Source organism: Pan paniscus, chromosome 21, assembly GCF_029289425.2.
Source record: "Pan paniscus chromosome 21, NHGRI_mPanPan1-v2.0_pri, whole genome shotgun sequence".
Classification (NCBI taxonomy): Eukaryota; Metazoa; Chordata; class Mammalia; order Primates; family Hominidae; genus Pan; species Pan paniscus.
The window spans coordinates 17259598-17275400 of NC_073270.2; the positions used below are offsets into that span (position 1 = coordinate 17259598).

The 15803-nt window shown below is 41.8% G+C and overlaps 1 protein-coding gene across 5 annotated transcripts in view; it reads right to left on the minus strand.

Moving 5' to 3' along the window:
- KIF16B (kinesin family member 16B) overlaps positions 1-15803 on the minus strand; it is a 302734-nt gene that overhangs the window by 100672 nt on the left and 186259 nt on the right. For 2 of the 5 annotated variants that reach the window (XM_034947658.3, XM_034947657.3), the window contains exons 18-23: positions 11744-11776; positions 11340-11393; positions 8450-9808; positions 3904-4056; positions 1315-1411; positions 249-299 (exon numbers count right to left, since the gene is read on the minus strand). In XM_034947658.3, coding sequence (XP_034803549.1) covers positions 249-299; positions 1315-1411; positions 3904-4056; positions 8450-9808; positions 11340-11393; positions 11744-11776 — 1747 coding nt within the window. The remainder of the gene's footprint in view (positions 1-248; positions 300-1314; positions 1412-3903; positions 4057-8449; positions 9809-11339; positions 11394-11743; positions 11777-15803) is intronic. The other 3 variants (XM_055105088.3, XM_003810587.6, XM_003810588.6) reach the window with 2 other exon arrangements.

Consider the following 15803-nt stretch of genomic DNA (forward strand, 5'->3'; position numbering starts at 1 on the left):
CTATTACAAATGAAAAACTGGGCAAAGCTCCACCACAGCTACATGCCATTCAAATAAAGTCAAAGCAGTTTCAAACTACAGGATTCCGTTTAATTTTAAGTCCATATAATAGCTTGCCTTCCCTATTAGCCATTAATCTTGCTGGGACCTCAAAATTCTAATTATGCAACTAGACATTAAGAAAATGTAATCACATGAGCATGCCATAATTTAAGGCGACCCTATCAATCTGAAAAATCATTACCTACCTCATATTTTAGTTTACGTTGAATGGTGCCATTGTGAAGTTTCTCATTATCCTGAAAAGAAAAGAAAAAGCCCTCTATATTAAATTATAGCAAGTTCATGGGGCGGGGGACTGATTCGATTACAAGTATTTATGGGAATGGAAATCTAAATAAACATACTTGTCATTCAACAATGACAACCCTTCTATATAATTTACATCCCCAAGATAAACATGCCTCTATTGATCCATCTGCCATCAGAGAACTGAAACACTTACTCCTAATCTTAAAATTCTAAGAATAATATTAAAAACAAGATCTCCTTAGGGCATTTCTTAATTTGCAGGATAGAAATGCATTGTCTTTATTTCAGTACAGACTTGTCACAGATATGTATCTTCTAAAAGTCAAAATTCTATTTATATTTTGGATAATTTACAAAATAAATAACTATGGAAATTGGAAGTATTTTGGAAGAAAACAGAAGAATGTTGCATGCAGAATTAAAAAGTATTTTAGACTTTATAATCACTTAAAAGTTGTCATAATTACAAAATTATAAAATAAAGTTACTCCTGAATTCCTGAATTAATACTATTTATAAACTGTTACACTCTGCCCAAGCAATATTTAATATTTTTTTCTAGAACATTCCACATCTGAATTTTCTCACTGGAAAACAAAAGACCCCACCACTACCACCAAAAACTTATCTTCAAGGTCATCTTGAAAGACAAATGGGCTGAGTGCGGTGCCTCACACCTGTAATCCCAGCACTTTGGGAAGCCGAGATGGGCAAATCACTTGAGGTCAGGAGTTTGAGACCAGCCTGGCTAACATGGTGGTAGAAACCCTGTTTCTACTAAAAATACAAAAATTAGCCAGGTGTGGTGGCAGGCGCCTATAGTCCCAGTTACTTGGGAGGCTGAGGCATGAGAGTTGTTTGAACTGGGAGGTGGAGGTTGCAGTGGGTGCCATTGCACTCCAGCCTGGGTGACAGAACAAGACTCAGTCTCAAAAAAAAAAAAAGGAAAAATGAAAGATGAATGAACGTGTTACTTCGTGTTACTTGGCTCCTTCAGCTTACCTTCATCGTGTCTGCAGATGTACTGCAGCCTTCATTAATCACACGATGCAAATCCTGAAGGCGTCTTTGGACTTCTTCTTCAATGTAAGCATTGATCCTGTAACGCAATGGAGATGGAGTAGATCTGACACTTCTAACCACACAGGACATTCTGAGATCCTCTCTTTACTACGCACTTCACAACAGGGAGCAATCTCCTTCTAAATACCAAACCTAACAACAACTTGAGAACTTCAACGTTTTTATTTTTTTCAAGAAATCTGGTGCTACATGTTCACTATCTGGGTTTTGCCCAAATGAGGTAGAACTGAACAAGTAATAGAATATTGGGAATGGAAAGGAGACTAAGTGATCCCATCCACGTCCTTAGTGGAATGCCCGCTGCAGGATGGAAGAAAATCAGTCACTGGCTTCAGAAGGCTCTGCGTTCTCTAATCTGATGCCAAGACAGAATATTTCATTTAGAGCCTTGGGTTCCTCATACAGAAAAGGATAATACAGATGATAGTTATTTCTCACATCTCAAGGTCATGTATGAGGATTACCAAAAAAGAAAAAAATAATAAGCAAGAAATGGACACGCTCTCTACAAATCTTCCTCATTCAGATTGAACAGCATCTTGCATACTTGTATTCCCGGTCTGTCTCATCTCTCCAAATGGGTTCTCTGTACCTGGCCAGCAAGACCACATCATAAAGGTCTCTACCTTCCAAAATGCCTAGGACAGGCCCAAGACAGAGATGAAGCCAAACACTGACTTTCGAAGCAGTGTCAACTTATTATCTGATATCTCATAAAATGTAGGTAAAGTTGTATGAAGCAAAACTATCAGCCCTGACCACCTCAGTGGATTTTGGTCTAATCTCTGGTCATTCCACCTCAATGTTTTTAGGTCATTCCACCTGGAGGAAACAGAGAGACTAGAGAATTTTATCTTCATCGAAAATCTTTCTAGTGGCAGAGACTGCCCAAATGGAAGTCATTCTGTTCCAGACTCCCCTCCTCCAATTCTACAGGTACTGATTAGATGGATTATTATTATTTTTGAGACAGAGTCTCGCTCTTGTCTCTCAGCCTGGAGGGCTGTGGTATGGTCTCGGCTCACTGCAACGTCCACCTCCTGGGTTCAAGTGAGTCTCCTGCCTCAGCCTCCCAGGTAGCTGGGATTACAGGCACCCGCCACCGCACCCGGCTAATTTTCGTATTTTTAGTAGAGACAGGGTTTCACTATGTTGGTCAGGGTGATCTCGAACTCTTGACCTCAGGTGATCTGCCTGGCTCGGCCTCTCGAAGTGCTGGGATTATAGGCGTAAGCCACCATGCCCGGCCAGACGGATTATTTTAAATTAAATGGTTTCCATGTTTATATGTTATCACATTCACTAAATAAATAAGTAAATCTGCATAAACACATGCATAATCCTGCAATCATTTCTACACTACTGACCACAGAGAAAAGATTTTCTAAAACACTAGGCAAAGAGATTAAAATTTTAGGTAAAAGAGCCCAAATAAAGCACAATGTTTCTCTTTCAATATTGAAAACAAAATTGTGTGCTACTGAACATGAGTGAAGGCCATTTACAATTTATCACCCCTGATAGTCACTTAAATTTGAAACTAACCCTGTGGGATACGAGGCTCATGCCATTCTGAGTACATTTTGATATCCAAATATATATCTCCTAATATCTAGGGTTCAAGACTGCCCAATTTCAAATGCTCCCATGTTTAAATGGAGTGAAGAAAGGTAATCATTGTTTTCTTACAGGCAAAGAATAATTAAGCTGATTTTTCTAAGGGCTCTAAGCCACAGAGCAATACACAATGCCACCTAAGTTGAAAATCACTTAACTAAAGTAACATCAGATATAGATTTAGTATACTCACAATCATTCTGAATATACTAGTAGTTTTTATAACAAACTTCATCTATTTGTAATCCATGACACATAAATTAACTGTCAACACAAGGTCCTTCTTCTTGGTACAGTTAATTCTAGGTCTTTGTTTTTGTCAACCTGGCCTTGCCTCACTTTGTGCTGGATGAGCTGCTTTCCCTGCAACTTTTCATTCCACCCTCTCACTCAAACCACACTTGACCCTTGAACAACACAGGTTTGAACAGCACATGTCCACTTATATGTCAATTGTTTCCAATAAATACAGCTGGACCTCCCTATTAGTGGTTCCACATCCACAACTATACACAGATTGAAAATACATGGAGGGCAACTTTTTCCAGCCGCAGGTTCCAGAGGGCTAACAGGTGGACTTGAGGATGTGTGGATTTTGTATGAAAGAGCCATCCTGAAACCAATCCTCTGCGGATATCAAGGGACAACTGCACCTGCAACAAGATTCCTTGGGTCTGGCTAGCCAGGTCTCAAGTCCTTGATTTTCTTGAAATGACCCCTTACCCTACCACTGGCAGGCCAATGGCAGATGAAGGCAGAGCACATCTCAAGCACGTGTATTAGTTGTTGCCCTTAACAGAGCCCTCCAGATACAAAGTAGTTCAACAGAGAAACAATGAGTCCTTGAGTCACATCAAATGAGAAGCCTGGAATCACTTTCATGTCCAGTACCTGGCATCCATGAGGGGAACCAGGTGTGATTTTTCAGCACTGACTGGCAAGCTGGAAGAAGCCACCTTCCCTTCCAGGGTCCCATGATGACCTTTTTGAACACCATCGACCTCATAAATCTTCTGTTTCAGCTGCTGGATTTCATATTTTAACCTACACAGATAGGAGCCACATAATCCATTCATTAATAGTATTTCCCAAGCATCCTTACTGTGTGAGACATTGCTTTAGATAGCATGGGGGAACAAGATCTGTCCTGTGTGTGCAAAGAACTTTACCTTCTAGTAGAAAAGGTGCCACATACCCATAAGACAAGACATAAAGTGCCATGGGCCACAAGAAGGGTCCAGGACGAGCACTGCAGGCATCCAGAAGGTAGAGTAATTTTGACTACCAAGAGCAAAGATCTCTCTACTGTGCTCCAAGCAAGTCCTAGAGGTAGGTGTATAGGATTCTGAGGCCTCTAACTCCTGCTTCAAAAAGAGTTGGTTGTGGACTACACATCAGGGTTCTGGTAAACACTTACGTTTGATGAAAAAGATCTATGTTTTAAAGAGTTTTAAAAACCACCAATCTAGGAGAAATTTCATAGCCATGGCAGTTCTAAGTTGAGTCTCCAGAGGCCAGTGGGAATGTTGTCATTTGGAGATGATGGCAGAAGATTATCTAAGTGCAGAAAGCAATATGAGCAATGGGGCAAGGCCATGAAAACCAGGCATCCACTTTGGGCTAAGGCAGAGGGCATGGGAAGGGGAAGCAGAAAAGACAGGCCTAGGAAAGTAGGTTGAGTTCCATGAGAAACTAAAATAAACCATAAAATTTACCTCCAGTGATAAGTGATACATCTATATGAGGTCAAATGTGTGTAAGGTCATTCTCCCACCGGCCCAGGCATACTTGAATCCAGCCCCATCAGGCCAGAGGGCCAACCTTGCCAGTGAATTTGGCCCCAGGAAGCAGGAGACTGCAGTCCACTCACTGTGTGAACTTGGGGAAGTTATTTAAACACGGGTCTCAATTTCTTCATGGATCAAATGAGAGCGTCAACTAATCTCCCTCTATTCCTTCAGCTCTAAAAATCAGAGATTCTGGCTTCAGATGCCAATACATCATGATGCTGTCAACCCTCTGGTGTCACCAACAGCAATTTGACTGCTCTATCTTGAACATGAAAGCCAAGTTCTGAACTTTCAGAAATGGATCACAGGGTCATGAGGGTAAGCACTCATGGGACCCACACGAGGCTGTGCCCAGTTTAACTCAGCCCTTTCTGGGTCTATTGATTAGCAAGTACTTCTAGAGCATCAATTTGTGGAACACACAGTATTTTCAAAAGACAAGACATAAGCAAAAAAAAAAAAAATGATGTCAGAGGCCTTGTGGTGGCCAAATAATTGGGGAGCAATATTAATAGGGTATCATCAATGGCCACACACACAAAAAAAAGAGCTGGATGTAGGCAGGCAATTAGCAATGTTTACAGTTAAGAAAACTCCTGCTGGGGTTGTTAAGAATTGTCCTTCAGCACAGGGCCAATGGCCAGTGGAAAAGACTCCACAGAGCAAAGGAGGGTTTGAGGTATCCTGAAGCCTGAGTGAGATTTATATGGGTGGCAAGGGACAAGCTGGCCTTCCCATGTGGCAGATACATGGTCAGAAGACTAGAGGGCTAAGTGGATCAGAGATGGGTGATGAGATTGAGATCTGACTTGCAACTCTGCCACTTTCTAACTGTGTGACACTCATCCCCAATGGTTATACAACCACTGCAGGCTTCAGCTTCCTCATGTGTAAACTGTAGATGGTGGCATCCTTTTTTGGAAGAGTAAATGACTATGCACACACAGCATTTAAAGCAGGATCTGAGGTACACAGAGTTATTCTTCATGGTTTGCATCATGACTATTATCATCGTCATTGCTAAAGGACTCTGACAAGAAAACAGGATTAAGTGTGAGTATTAACAACTTGCTTCTGTTATCTCTGCTATGGTGATGGGAGGTATTTCTAGTTGGGTTACCTGATCCATGTCAATGGGGCAGTTGGAATGAGCAGGTGGTAGGAAAAAAGGCAGGAAAATGGATTAAACCTGGTTCATAAAGCACTGAGAAGGCAACGGGAGAGCCAAGTTCAGGACACTGCTGTCCAGTCTGGTCCCACATGAATTTAATATTTCACACTTGTGGAATTTTACGAGGGGCCAAGTCAGGCTGCACGGTGAATCCTGGCTTAGCCGTGAGAACCCTGGGAGAAAATGAAGCACAACAGAAATTCCCATAGAAAGTTGCGGGGGTATCGCAGTCAGAGCAGAGAGCCCGGAATCCGTCGGCCTGAATTAGGACTTAGCTAAGTCTATTTTATCAAAACTCATGAAGCTAACAGCCCCCTTTACTTGGCTTCTGAAGGAACACTCACATTGTGTAATCACTTCCGTGGAAACTGCAATATTGTGTCTGCTATTATACAGTATTAATACTAAATGGCCAGGTGACAAAAGCCAAGGACATCAAGCTAAAAGCTCATGCTGCATTCTTATTGCACACTACAGGCTACAAATTGAGAGCGTGCCCTCCACTACTTTAAATTTCCTGGGGCTGGATCTTTGTCTAGCAATTTCATTTACATAACATACCTGCAATCATTTTCTTAAACCTCCAACCTGTTTCTCTGAAATAACAGCATTAGGGTTTTTGATTGTTATTTTGTTGCTGTTTTGCCTGAGGGAACTACCAGACAGCGATGGTAAATGTAATCCATAGCATAAGCCAATCATTTGAATGGAGGTTGTCCTGACCTTTTCAGGCAATGTGATGGGTGAAGCTACAGTAACACTTCTGAGTAGGTCTTCCTTGTTATCAGCAACCAGCCCCATGCATCTGCTAAATGCCAAGGTGGGGTCTCCTGGCCAGTACACTGGACCTCTGTTGCAGCCCCCTTAGAAGGTGCTATGGGTGGGGGGAGTACTGTGGAGAGGGCAAGGTTTCATCTCTCCAATCTGAGCTTCAGTTAAGATCTCAACTGAGCAGGGAGCAATGGCTCATGACTATAATCCCAGTACTTTAGGAGGCTCAGGTGGGAGAACTGCTTGAACCTAGGAGTTTGAGACCAGCCTGGGCAACACAGGGAAACCCCATCTCTAAAAAAATAAAATACATAAAATAAATAAATAAATAAATAGATAGCCAGGCATGGTAGTATGCACCTGGGGTCCCAGCCACTTGGGTGGCTGGGGCAGGAGGAATGCTTGAGCCCAGGAGTTTGAGGCTGCAGTGAGCTATGATCACACTACTGCACTCCAGCCTGGACCCAGAGCAAGACCCTGTGATCTCATCCATCCTCTTCTTGTACAAGTGGTGACACTGAGGCCCAGTGATGAAAGATCCTGCTCAAGGTAGGAACATGCTACCATCTTGATAGGAAGGGGCTGAACCAGGCTATAAATTCCTCTTGCAAGTCTCCAAATCGGGTGATGTTTACATCACCCAGGTGGCTGTTGGCCTTTCTGTGAGTCTTGTCATCATGTCTTCAAGGCTCCAGAAAAGGTGTCCTCAAATTCACATAATATGCATTTTGAGAACTTATGGTCTGGTAAGTATGGTGACAGAAAATAGGTGAAGGAAGATAAATATTCTTACCTTACAAGACAAGAGTGCTAATTTCCTAGTTTTATTTTTCACAACAACAAAAATACTATCAGTAAATCACCAAACATGTTCTAATATCCCACTGTGTTCAGAATTATCTGGAGTTTTGTTTGTTGGTTCGGTTGACTGTTTTATAATGCAGAGTCCTGAGGCCTCCTCTTAAATACTGTGACTCAATAGGGGTGGCAGAAGTATTGATCTTTTCATTCCCAACAGGTTGCAGAAATCAGTAGCCCGTATGCAAACCATGAACCCAGGGATGATACTTATTTCAACAAGTGCTGGTCATGGAGAAGACGTGAAATCATTAGTAAGAAAGGGCAGGGAAGCAGAGATGGAAAGAGGTGAGGGAGGAGGGAAGAAAATAGGGAGAGAAGGAAAGAGACAGGGAGCAAGTCAGAGAGGGGCAAGGAGGGAAGGAAGAAAGGGGAGGGAGAGGAAAGAGAGAGGGCAAAGGAAGAGAAAGGAGGAGGAAATAGATGCAATGGAAGGGAGAGGAGGGAACTGAAGGGGAAGAAGAAAGGGGAAAGAGAGGGAGACAGGCAAGGGAGATAAGAAAGAAGGAGAAATCAAAGTGGAAACTTTCTAGTCTTGCATTTATCAAAATATTAAAACACGCACATTCCATAGGACAGTGGGATAATGTACATGGGCTTTGCTTTTGTTCGTGTGTTTTTCAACTCTAGGCCAACAATTCTAAAAGAAGGACACTAAGGAGAAATACAAGAAGTTTAGGAGTACTTTTCTCAGTTCTGGCAAATATAAGCATTTGCCTATGTATTAGAGAATATGAAGGCTAAAAGAATAAGTTAAAAAAAAAAAGGATAAACACAACATGAAGAGTGAAAAATGAGCACTGATTTGGCACCCACTGTATGCCACACCCTTCCTTCCCAATCTCACCTCTCCTGGTCCTTCTCTAGGGCTTCCTGCTCAGCCTCCAGGCTAGCCTGGAGCCCTGACTGCTCTCTGCTGCCACTGTTCAGACTGGCAAGTTTCTGCCTCTGCTCTTCAATCTCCATGCCCAGGGTGGAGCGCCTCTGCAGCGCAGAATGTCTCCTCTCCAGCCTGGCCAGGGCCCGCTCCAGCGCCTCTCTCTGCTGCTTCTCTCTGGACTCCAAAATCTCCTTTTCCTTTTTCCTCACTTTTTCCTCCTGACGTGCAATGTTGGCAGTGAATTCAAAGGTGGCTTGGAGCTTTTGCAGCTGGTTTGCATTGGCCTGGTACTGTGCAAGCTGTTCTTCTTTTTCTTCCATTTCCTTTTCTACTTGATAAAGAGTGTTGTCTAAGCTGAGAGGGCCTCTGTCAAGAATTTCAAATGCTCTCTGCTTTTCTTCCAACAGAGTTGGCAAGTGATTCTGCAGGAGGTACTGTAGCTGGCGTTCTTTATATTGCAGCCTGTACTCCACTGGCTTTATTTTCTCGAAATCTTGAGCCACTTCCGTGACATCTGTGACACTCTCATCATGTTTTTCCAACAATCTAGATTCTTTGTCATGTTCACATTTTAAATACTCTAGAATCTCCTGTTCTTCTTGGACTTCTTTTTTCAGGATGTCTTTCTGCTGAACCAGGTCCTTCTCCAAGTTCACTAGCTTGACAAGCTGCCTTCTCTTGAATTCGAAGAAACGCAGTTGAGCCTTTTCTAACTCCTCGCCATCTTCATCCCCTCCGGCACGAGCCTCCTTCACCCGCAGGAGGGATTCCCGAATGCCTTCCAGGTCCCTCTTCTCCTCTTCCACCCACTGCACCTCCCCGCGCCGCAGGAGCTGGATCATCTCCTGCTTCTCTCGGAGCTGCGCTTCCAGATGGGCCACGAGCATGACCTGCTCCTTCTCCTGCTCCTCTAGTCTCTTTTTTTCCAGTTCAAGCTTGGCATACTGTTCATCTTTTTCCTTTTGGAGCTGGTCCAGTTCTTGAAATATCTGAAACTTCTCAGCCTTCTCATTGTTGTTGAGTTCTTTGAGTCGTTGGAGTTCTTCTTGGGCGCGGAGAAAGGTCTCTTCTTCTTGTCTCTTCTTCTGCAGCTCGATTTCCTGCTGTTCCCTCAGCCTCTCCTCTTCAAATTTTTCCTTCTCAGCAAGTAAATCCTTTAGCTTGTTCTCGATGTGGAAGCTGCGGCGTTTGAGGCTCTCCTCCTGCTTGCGAATCTGGAGCTGCACGATTTCTGTCTCCTTGCGCTGGGTCTCCACCTCCTGCTGCATCCGCTCCAGTTCAGCCTTGTCTGATTTCTGCTTTTCCTCCATTTCTTCTATGAGTTTCCTGAAATGCAAAGCACTGACTGGTTGTTATCTGATCATTGTTCAAATGTTGCTCTAACTTTACTGAAATGTTCTGAAAATGCACATACAACCAGGTCAAAGCCTCCATTAAAATAAAAAAGAGTAACTGCTTTCCTTTAAATTTCCAGCAGCATCCTGTTTAATTTTTTTTATTTTTTAACTGTCCAACATATCACCTGCCTATTCTCCTGAAGTGGCTTCTGATATCATTTCTTTGTAGAGCATATAATCATAATGTGTTATGCATGATATAATTTTAAAAGGCCCCTGAGCTCAAAGAGAAAGAACCATGCCCAATTTAAATTAAATATGAATAACTTTATTCAGCCCAATGACTAAAACTCAACAGAAGTTGTTACAAGACAACATTAAATAAAAATGCTTATGCTGTCCTCATCTCATTGGGGTCAAATATCAAAGTCATGATAATCGACAGTTCATTGTTCCAGCTAAAAAATACATACTATTTAGCATTTAATCACTAGTTTGGGACAAATGGTGATCACCAAAGGGTCCAAAATGTTAGTTTATTAGTGCATAACACTGAAAACAACTGGAGCCTCCATTGGAATATACAAAATGCATAATTTTGCGGGCTGGTGGGGAGGTGACATGTTGTGTTTTCTGTTGGAGAACAAATGATCTCCACTGGGTACTGTACTGAAGTCTAGGGTTGGGATGGCCTCCAGAGGAAGAACACAGAGTTAGAGCAGGAATACTGGGCTTCCACCTCCTGACCCACCAAACATCTATCTTGGATGACGCTGGAAACTAAGCCAATTTATTTGTGACATTTAAACTCCAGGTCCTACTAAATAAACATTTACTTTGCAGATTTTCTATAGCCTTAGTTTTTACTCTAACTGTCATCTTTGGTCTACGTCTTGGCTGGTTAAATAGGACAGGAAAAACAGAAAAGGAGAAAATACAGTTTTATCAGGTAAAGAATTATTTCAGAACATATAAAGAACTGCCCAAATCAATTAAACAGCCATTTCTCCCTCCACCCTGCCCCCTCATACACAAAAGAAAAGTGAGCAAAGAATAAGAAAAGCAAATTATACATGGGGAAATACAAATGGCCAAACAATATCAGGAAAGATGTTTTAAAAGCAGGCAGGTAGAAGGAAGGCAAATTGTCATTCTTCAGGCTTTTTAAAAACTCAGGGGATATTATTAAGAGAAGATCTACTTTTGATTAAATTTAAATGAATACATTTTGGTGTATTAAATTTAATTGGTGTGTTAAATTTGCCTACTGACTCTATTTCCCATTTCTCATAAATATTTGAAGATGAACGTTTAAAAAAATTTAAACTTGAAGAAAAACCATCTACTCCAAAAAAAAAAAAAAAAAAAAAAGACCTGCAGTCATTAGACATGTAAATAACAGATAACAGACACAGAGCAAGGGGGAAGTATTGAAGCAGACACAGATGGAATCAGTCCAGGATATTAACACAGGAATCCAGACTACAGGAGTGTTGCAACTTGAACCCCATGTGACTTACCTTTTACTTTCTAATTTTTCAAGTTCTTCACGCTGTTGCCTCTCAAATTCAAGTCTAATAAAATCAAATGAAAATGAGTCACTTTTCTAAAGAGCTTTTCTATCTCTCTCTCTCTCTCTGTATACAGAGTCACATATTAAAAAGGGCATCAGTTTTTCAAGTATTACTATTAATTACCATGGGTTAGCAAGTTTAAAATGCATTCTTTGCTTTAGGACTATGATTAGGAATTAGACATACTTTTGGGTACTTGAACTCAGGCTGAAAAGAACAGATTTTACTTGAAGGAAAACAAAACAAAAACTGTATTGAAAAAGCAGAGTTAAACAAGACTTCTAAATGATAAGCACGTCTACTCCATGCAGCTTAGCACTGATGAGTATATAAAAATGGAGAATCTCTACCTTAGACAGATGGGTCCTTTTATAGGGAAAAGACTGCCAGGGAGGTAGAGAGAGAGAGCACAGACATCAATTAAGGAAAGCATTTAATAGGAAGGAATATCAGGAGAAAAGCAGTAAGGTACTTAAAAGCCAACAGCCATGCACGAATTGAAACATCTTTTTATAAATATCACATTTCCCAATAATTTCATGAAACAAACACTCCAAAAAGTTAGCTCTGTTATGTTTTACACTTCTCACACTTCTCCACACTTCTCATGATAATCATAGAAAATAACTGAGTACCAATAATAAATATAAACAGTAGTCAAACTAGCACCTTTACTACTTTATAGATAGTTATACTGCATGTAGGTTCATCAAGTTCCTGCTGTAATTAATGGTTATACAGTATAGGAGTTATGGGGGTTGTGAGATTGTGAACAGATTCATAGTGGTGGTATAATAAAGTGATTTAGGTCATTGGGAATTTTAAGACAACTCACTAAAATAATAACACAAGCTGATTTCTTATCAAATACTATATTTAATTATCACAGTTTCACTATTCTTATTAAGCAGCAGAAACTGTATTTCTTTTTTATTTTTTTTCAGGGTTGGGATTGGAGTTGGGTCAGACACTGCCAGCTACCTCCCCTGACTCCACCACCCTTGAACTATAATTCTTAAGCTTATACATTTTTCTGTTGCGGTAGAGGGCAGATACAGCTAAAAAGCTTGGCTACAGAAAAGTCACCATAAATCTTCTTCCTTGAATAATGTGCAAAATCCAGATTGGAAACAATTACTTAGTCATGAGTGAACAAACTTCAAATAGTTCTCTTTCCAATTTAATAATGTGGAGTAATATTGAGAATAAGATGTCTGGTGGATTTCGTTTTGGTATTGTTTTTTGAGACAGGATCTTGCTTTGACTTCCAGGTTGGAGTGCAGTGGTGTGATCATGGCTCGTTGCAGCCTTGACCTCCTAGGCTCAAGCAATCCTCCTCTCTGTTTCCTGAGCAGCTGGGACCACAGTATGGTGGCTTTTTTAGGCAGAACTGAGTATCTCTTACATGGTAGGTGCTGTGTGGCATGATTTACACATAACCGCCCTCTGTCCACCCAGCAAATTCTAAAGGTGGCAAACAGTATCTCCATTTTATACACAAGGAATCCAAAAGTTTGGATACGTTGAACACCTTCTCCAAGGTCACAGTGGTAATAGGTGGTGGAGCCAGGATGTGAACTCATGGCAGTCTGCTTCCAAAATACCATCTATTATCAGTTTATGAGCAATGTTCAAATTTGTGATATTAAAGTATTAAATATTTCATTGAAACCTGTTAGATAGCAATATATTTATTCTACTGACAAATGGAAATAATCTGTACCTTATGCATGAGAAATCAGCCATATAAATCAAAATGAAAAGTATTTGCCAGTCATGAAGGCCAGCCCATATGCAATTGCATTAATAGTCTTAGGACTTCATTAAAATTAAAATATGATCATTTATTTTTATTTAAGAATAAACAGAACCTTAGGAAGGATTCCAAGTTGGTATCTTCATACTTCAGTAGAGTTTAGTCTTTCTAGAGATATTTACATAGTCAAAAAGAATCATTGGATAAAATACTTTTTAAATCCTGAGAATTTCCCTAATGGAATGATCTGTACTCTTCATTTTTATTTTCTGTGAACAAGAGCTCAGTGTGCCCATCAGTAGAGCTGGCTTTGACAGTGTCACATGTGCACAGCCACAAATGCTACACTGAGCACTGGGCATTCGGATGGAAACCTACCATTTGAGGATTGTTTCTAGAAATAGGTTTTGTGTTTGACAGTCAGCATGCCCTCCGTCACTTGTTCTTCCAGCCTTAGAAAGCATATTTCTTATCCCTTTTGACAAAGCAGGAAACTGAGGCTTAGAGTATATAAGCAGCAGAGGCAGGACTTGAATTCAAGTTTGGTAATAAAATCTCTGTTGCCAACCACTACAACTGTTGCTACTAGTGAGCTGCATGGTCTCGAGGAGGTAATCGGTTCTGAGTTTTAATATCTAAAGTGACATTTTAACTGAGCACCTACTTTTTAAAAATTGAACACAGTGTCAAGAACTGTGCTAGGCAAGAGGCTACAACAGTCTGTAAGAGAGATGTGGTCCCTGTCCCCACCAGGCTCCCGGTCTGTAAGTGACAGATAGTGTGTCACACATGAGCATGGGGTACTGACCCCAGAATTTGGTAGTACCTAGGATCAAGGCAAGCTTCCTGAAGAAGCATATATCTAATCTGAGTCATTCTTTCTCTTGCATGATATAGAAACTCAAGGAAAGCTAATAAAATCAGCTTTTGGCTTGCTATAGGAGAGGTGGCAAGACATGAAGCTCAAGAGGACAACAGAAGCTGGACAGTGAAGAGCCTTGGATGTTATGTTAATGACTCTGAACTTGATCTTAAAGGAGGTGGCAGAAAAATGTCTTGGGCCAGGGCTGTTGAAGAACACATACTCTTGGTGTTTCATAGAAAATAGATGGGTGGGGGAGCAATATGAGAAGGCAGAGACAAGTTAGTGGTAGCAACTTAAGCAGGAGATGGCAGAGCAGGACCCAAGACAACTGTTTGCCTTGATCCTAGGTACTACCAAATTCTGAGCTCAGAACCCCATGCTCATGTGTGACACACTGACTGTCACTTACTGATCAGGAGCCTGGTGGGGACAGGGACCACATCTCTCTTACAGACTGTTGCAGCCTCTTGCCTAGCACAGTACCTGACACTGTGCTCAATTTTTAAAAAGTAGGTGCTCAGTTGGCCAGGCACGGTGGCTCACACCTGTAATCCCAACACTTTGGGAGGCTGAGGCAGGCGGATCACCTGAAGTCAGAAGTTTGAGACCAACCTGGCCAACATGGTGAAACCCCGTCTCTACTAAAAATACAAAAATTAGCCAGGCATGGTGGTGGGCACCTGTAATCCCAGCTACTTGGGAGGCTGAAGCAGGAGAATGGCTTGAACCCAGGAGGTGGAGGTTGCAGTGAGCTGAAATCTCGCCACTCTACTCCAGACTGGGGGACAAGAGCGTAACTCTGTCTCAAAAAAAAAAAAAAAAAGTAGGTGCTCAGTTAAAATGTCACATTAGATATTAAAACTCAGAAATGCATTATCTTGGTGAGAGGATAAAGAAGTGAAGCTCTCTCCTGACACTCAGCAGGTCGAACTGACAAAACTTGGCAACTGGTGGCATTTTGGTGGGGGTGGTAAAGAGAAAGAAAAAGTCAAAGATGACCCTCGGGTTTCTGTCCAATTCCTATAGGGGGGTAGGAAGGCAGAACATAACTACAAAGAGACTGAGCCCAGAGATCAGCAGGTCTGAGTACAAATTCTAGTGTTCTGAGACCATGAACAAGTTATTTAACCTTGGATGCTTCATTGCTATAAAGGCTGAAGAATGTAACAGGCCCCACCTCAAAGGGCTGTAGCCAGGATCAAGTGAGACACGACAAGTAAGATGCCTGCCTGGCACCTGGACACATCGAGGACTGAGTGTTGCCTCGCATTGCTGTGGTTCACTGAGATGAGAAGAGCAGTGGGGAAGGAGGGGCCTGGGGAGTGGCAGCTGTAGCAGTGCTGGTGCTCCAAGGTGGGAGAGGCCAGAGCAGTGGTTGACACTCACCAAAGCTAACAACCACGGGGGACTCACTCCATACCTGGCACTGCTCTAGGTACTGTCAATTTAATTCTCACAATGACCCTGTGAGGTCACTGTTCCCATTTCACACATGAGAAATGGCAATGTTACTAGTAACTGGCAGAATCAGGTTTGATTCTAGAGCCCACAATTTTAATCTCTTCTCTGTCCTGCTTTCAAGGTAAGCTCAGTTTTACACTTATAGAATCCAATGTTTACAAAGGGTCATCCAACTGAGACGGCCAGCAGGCAGCACGAAACATTCAACGAGCTGGTATGCAGGCCCTTATCAAGGCTGAAGGTATGGACTTGGCCTTCACTGGCATGTTGACAAGAACTGAAGCCCCAAGAGTGGGTGAGGTTACCCAGGACACACGTGTAGAAGGAG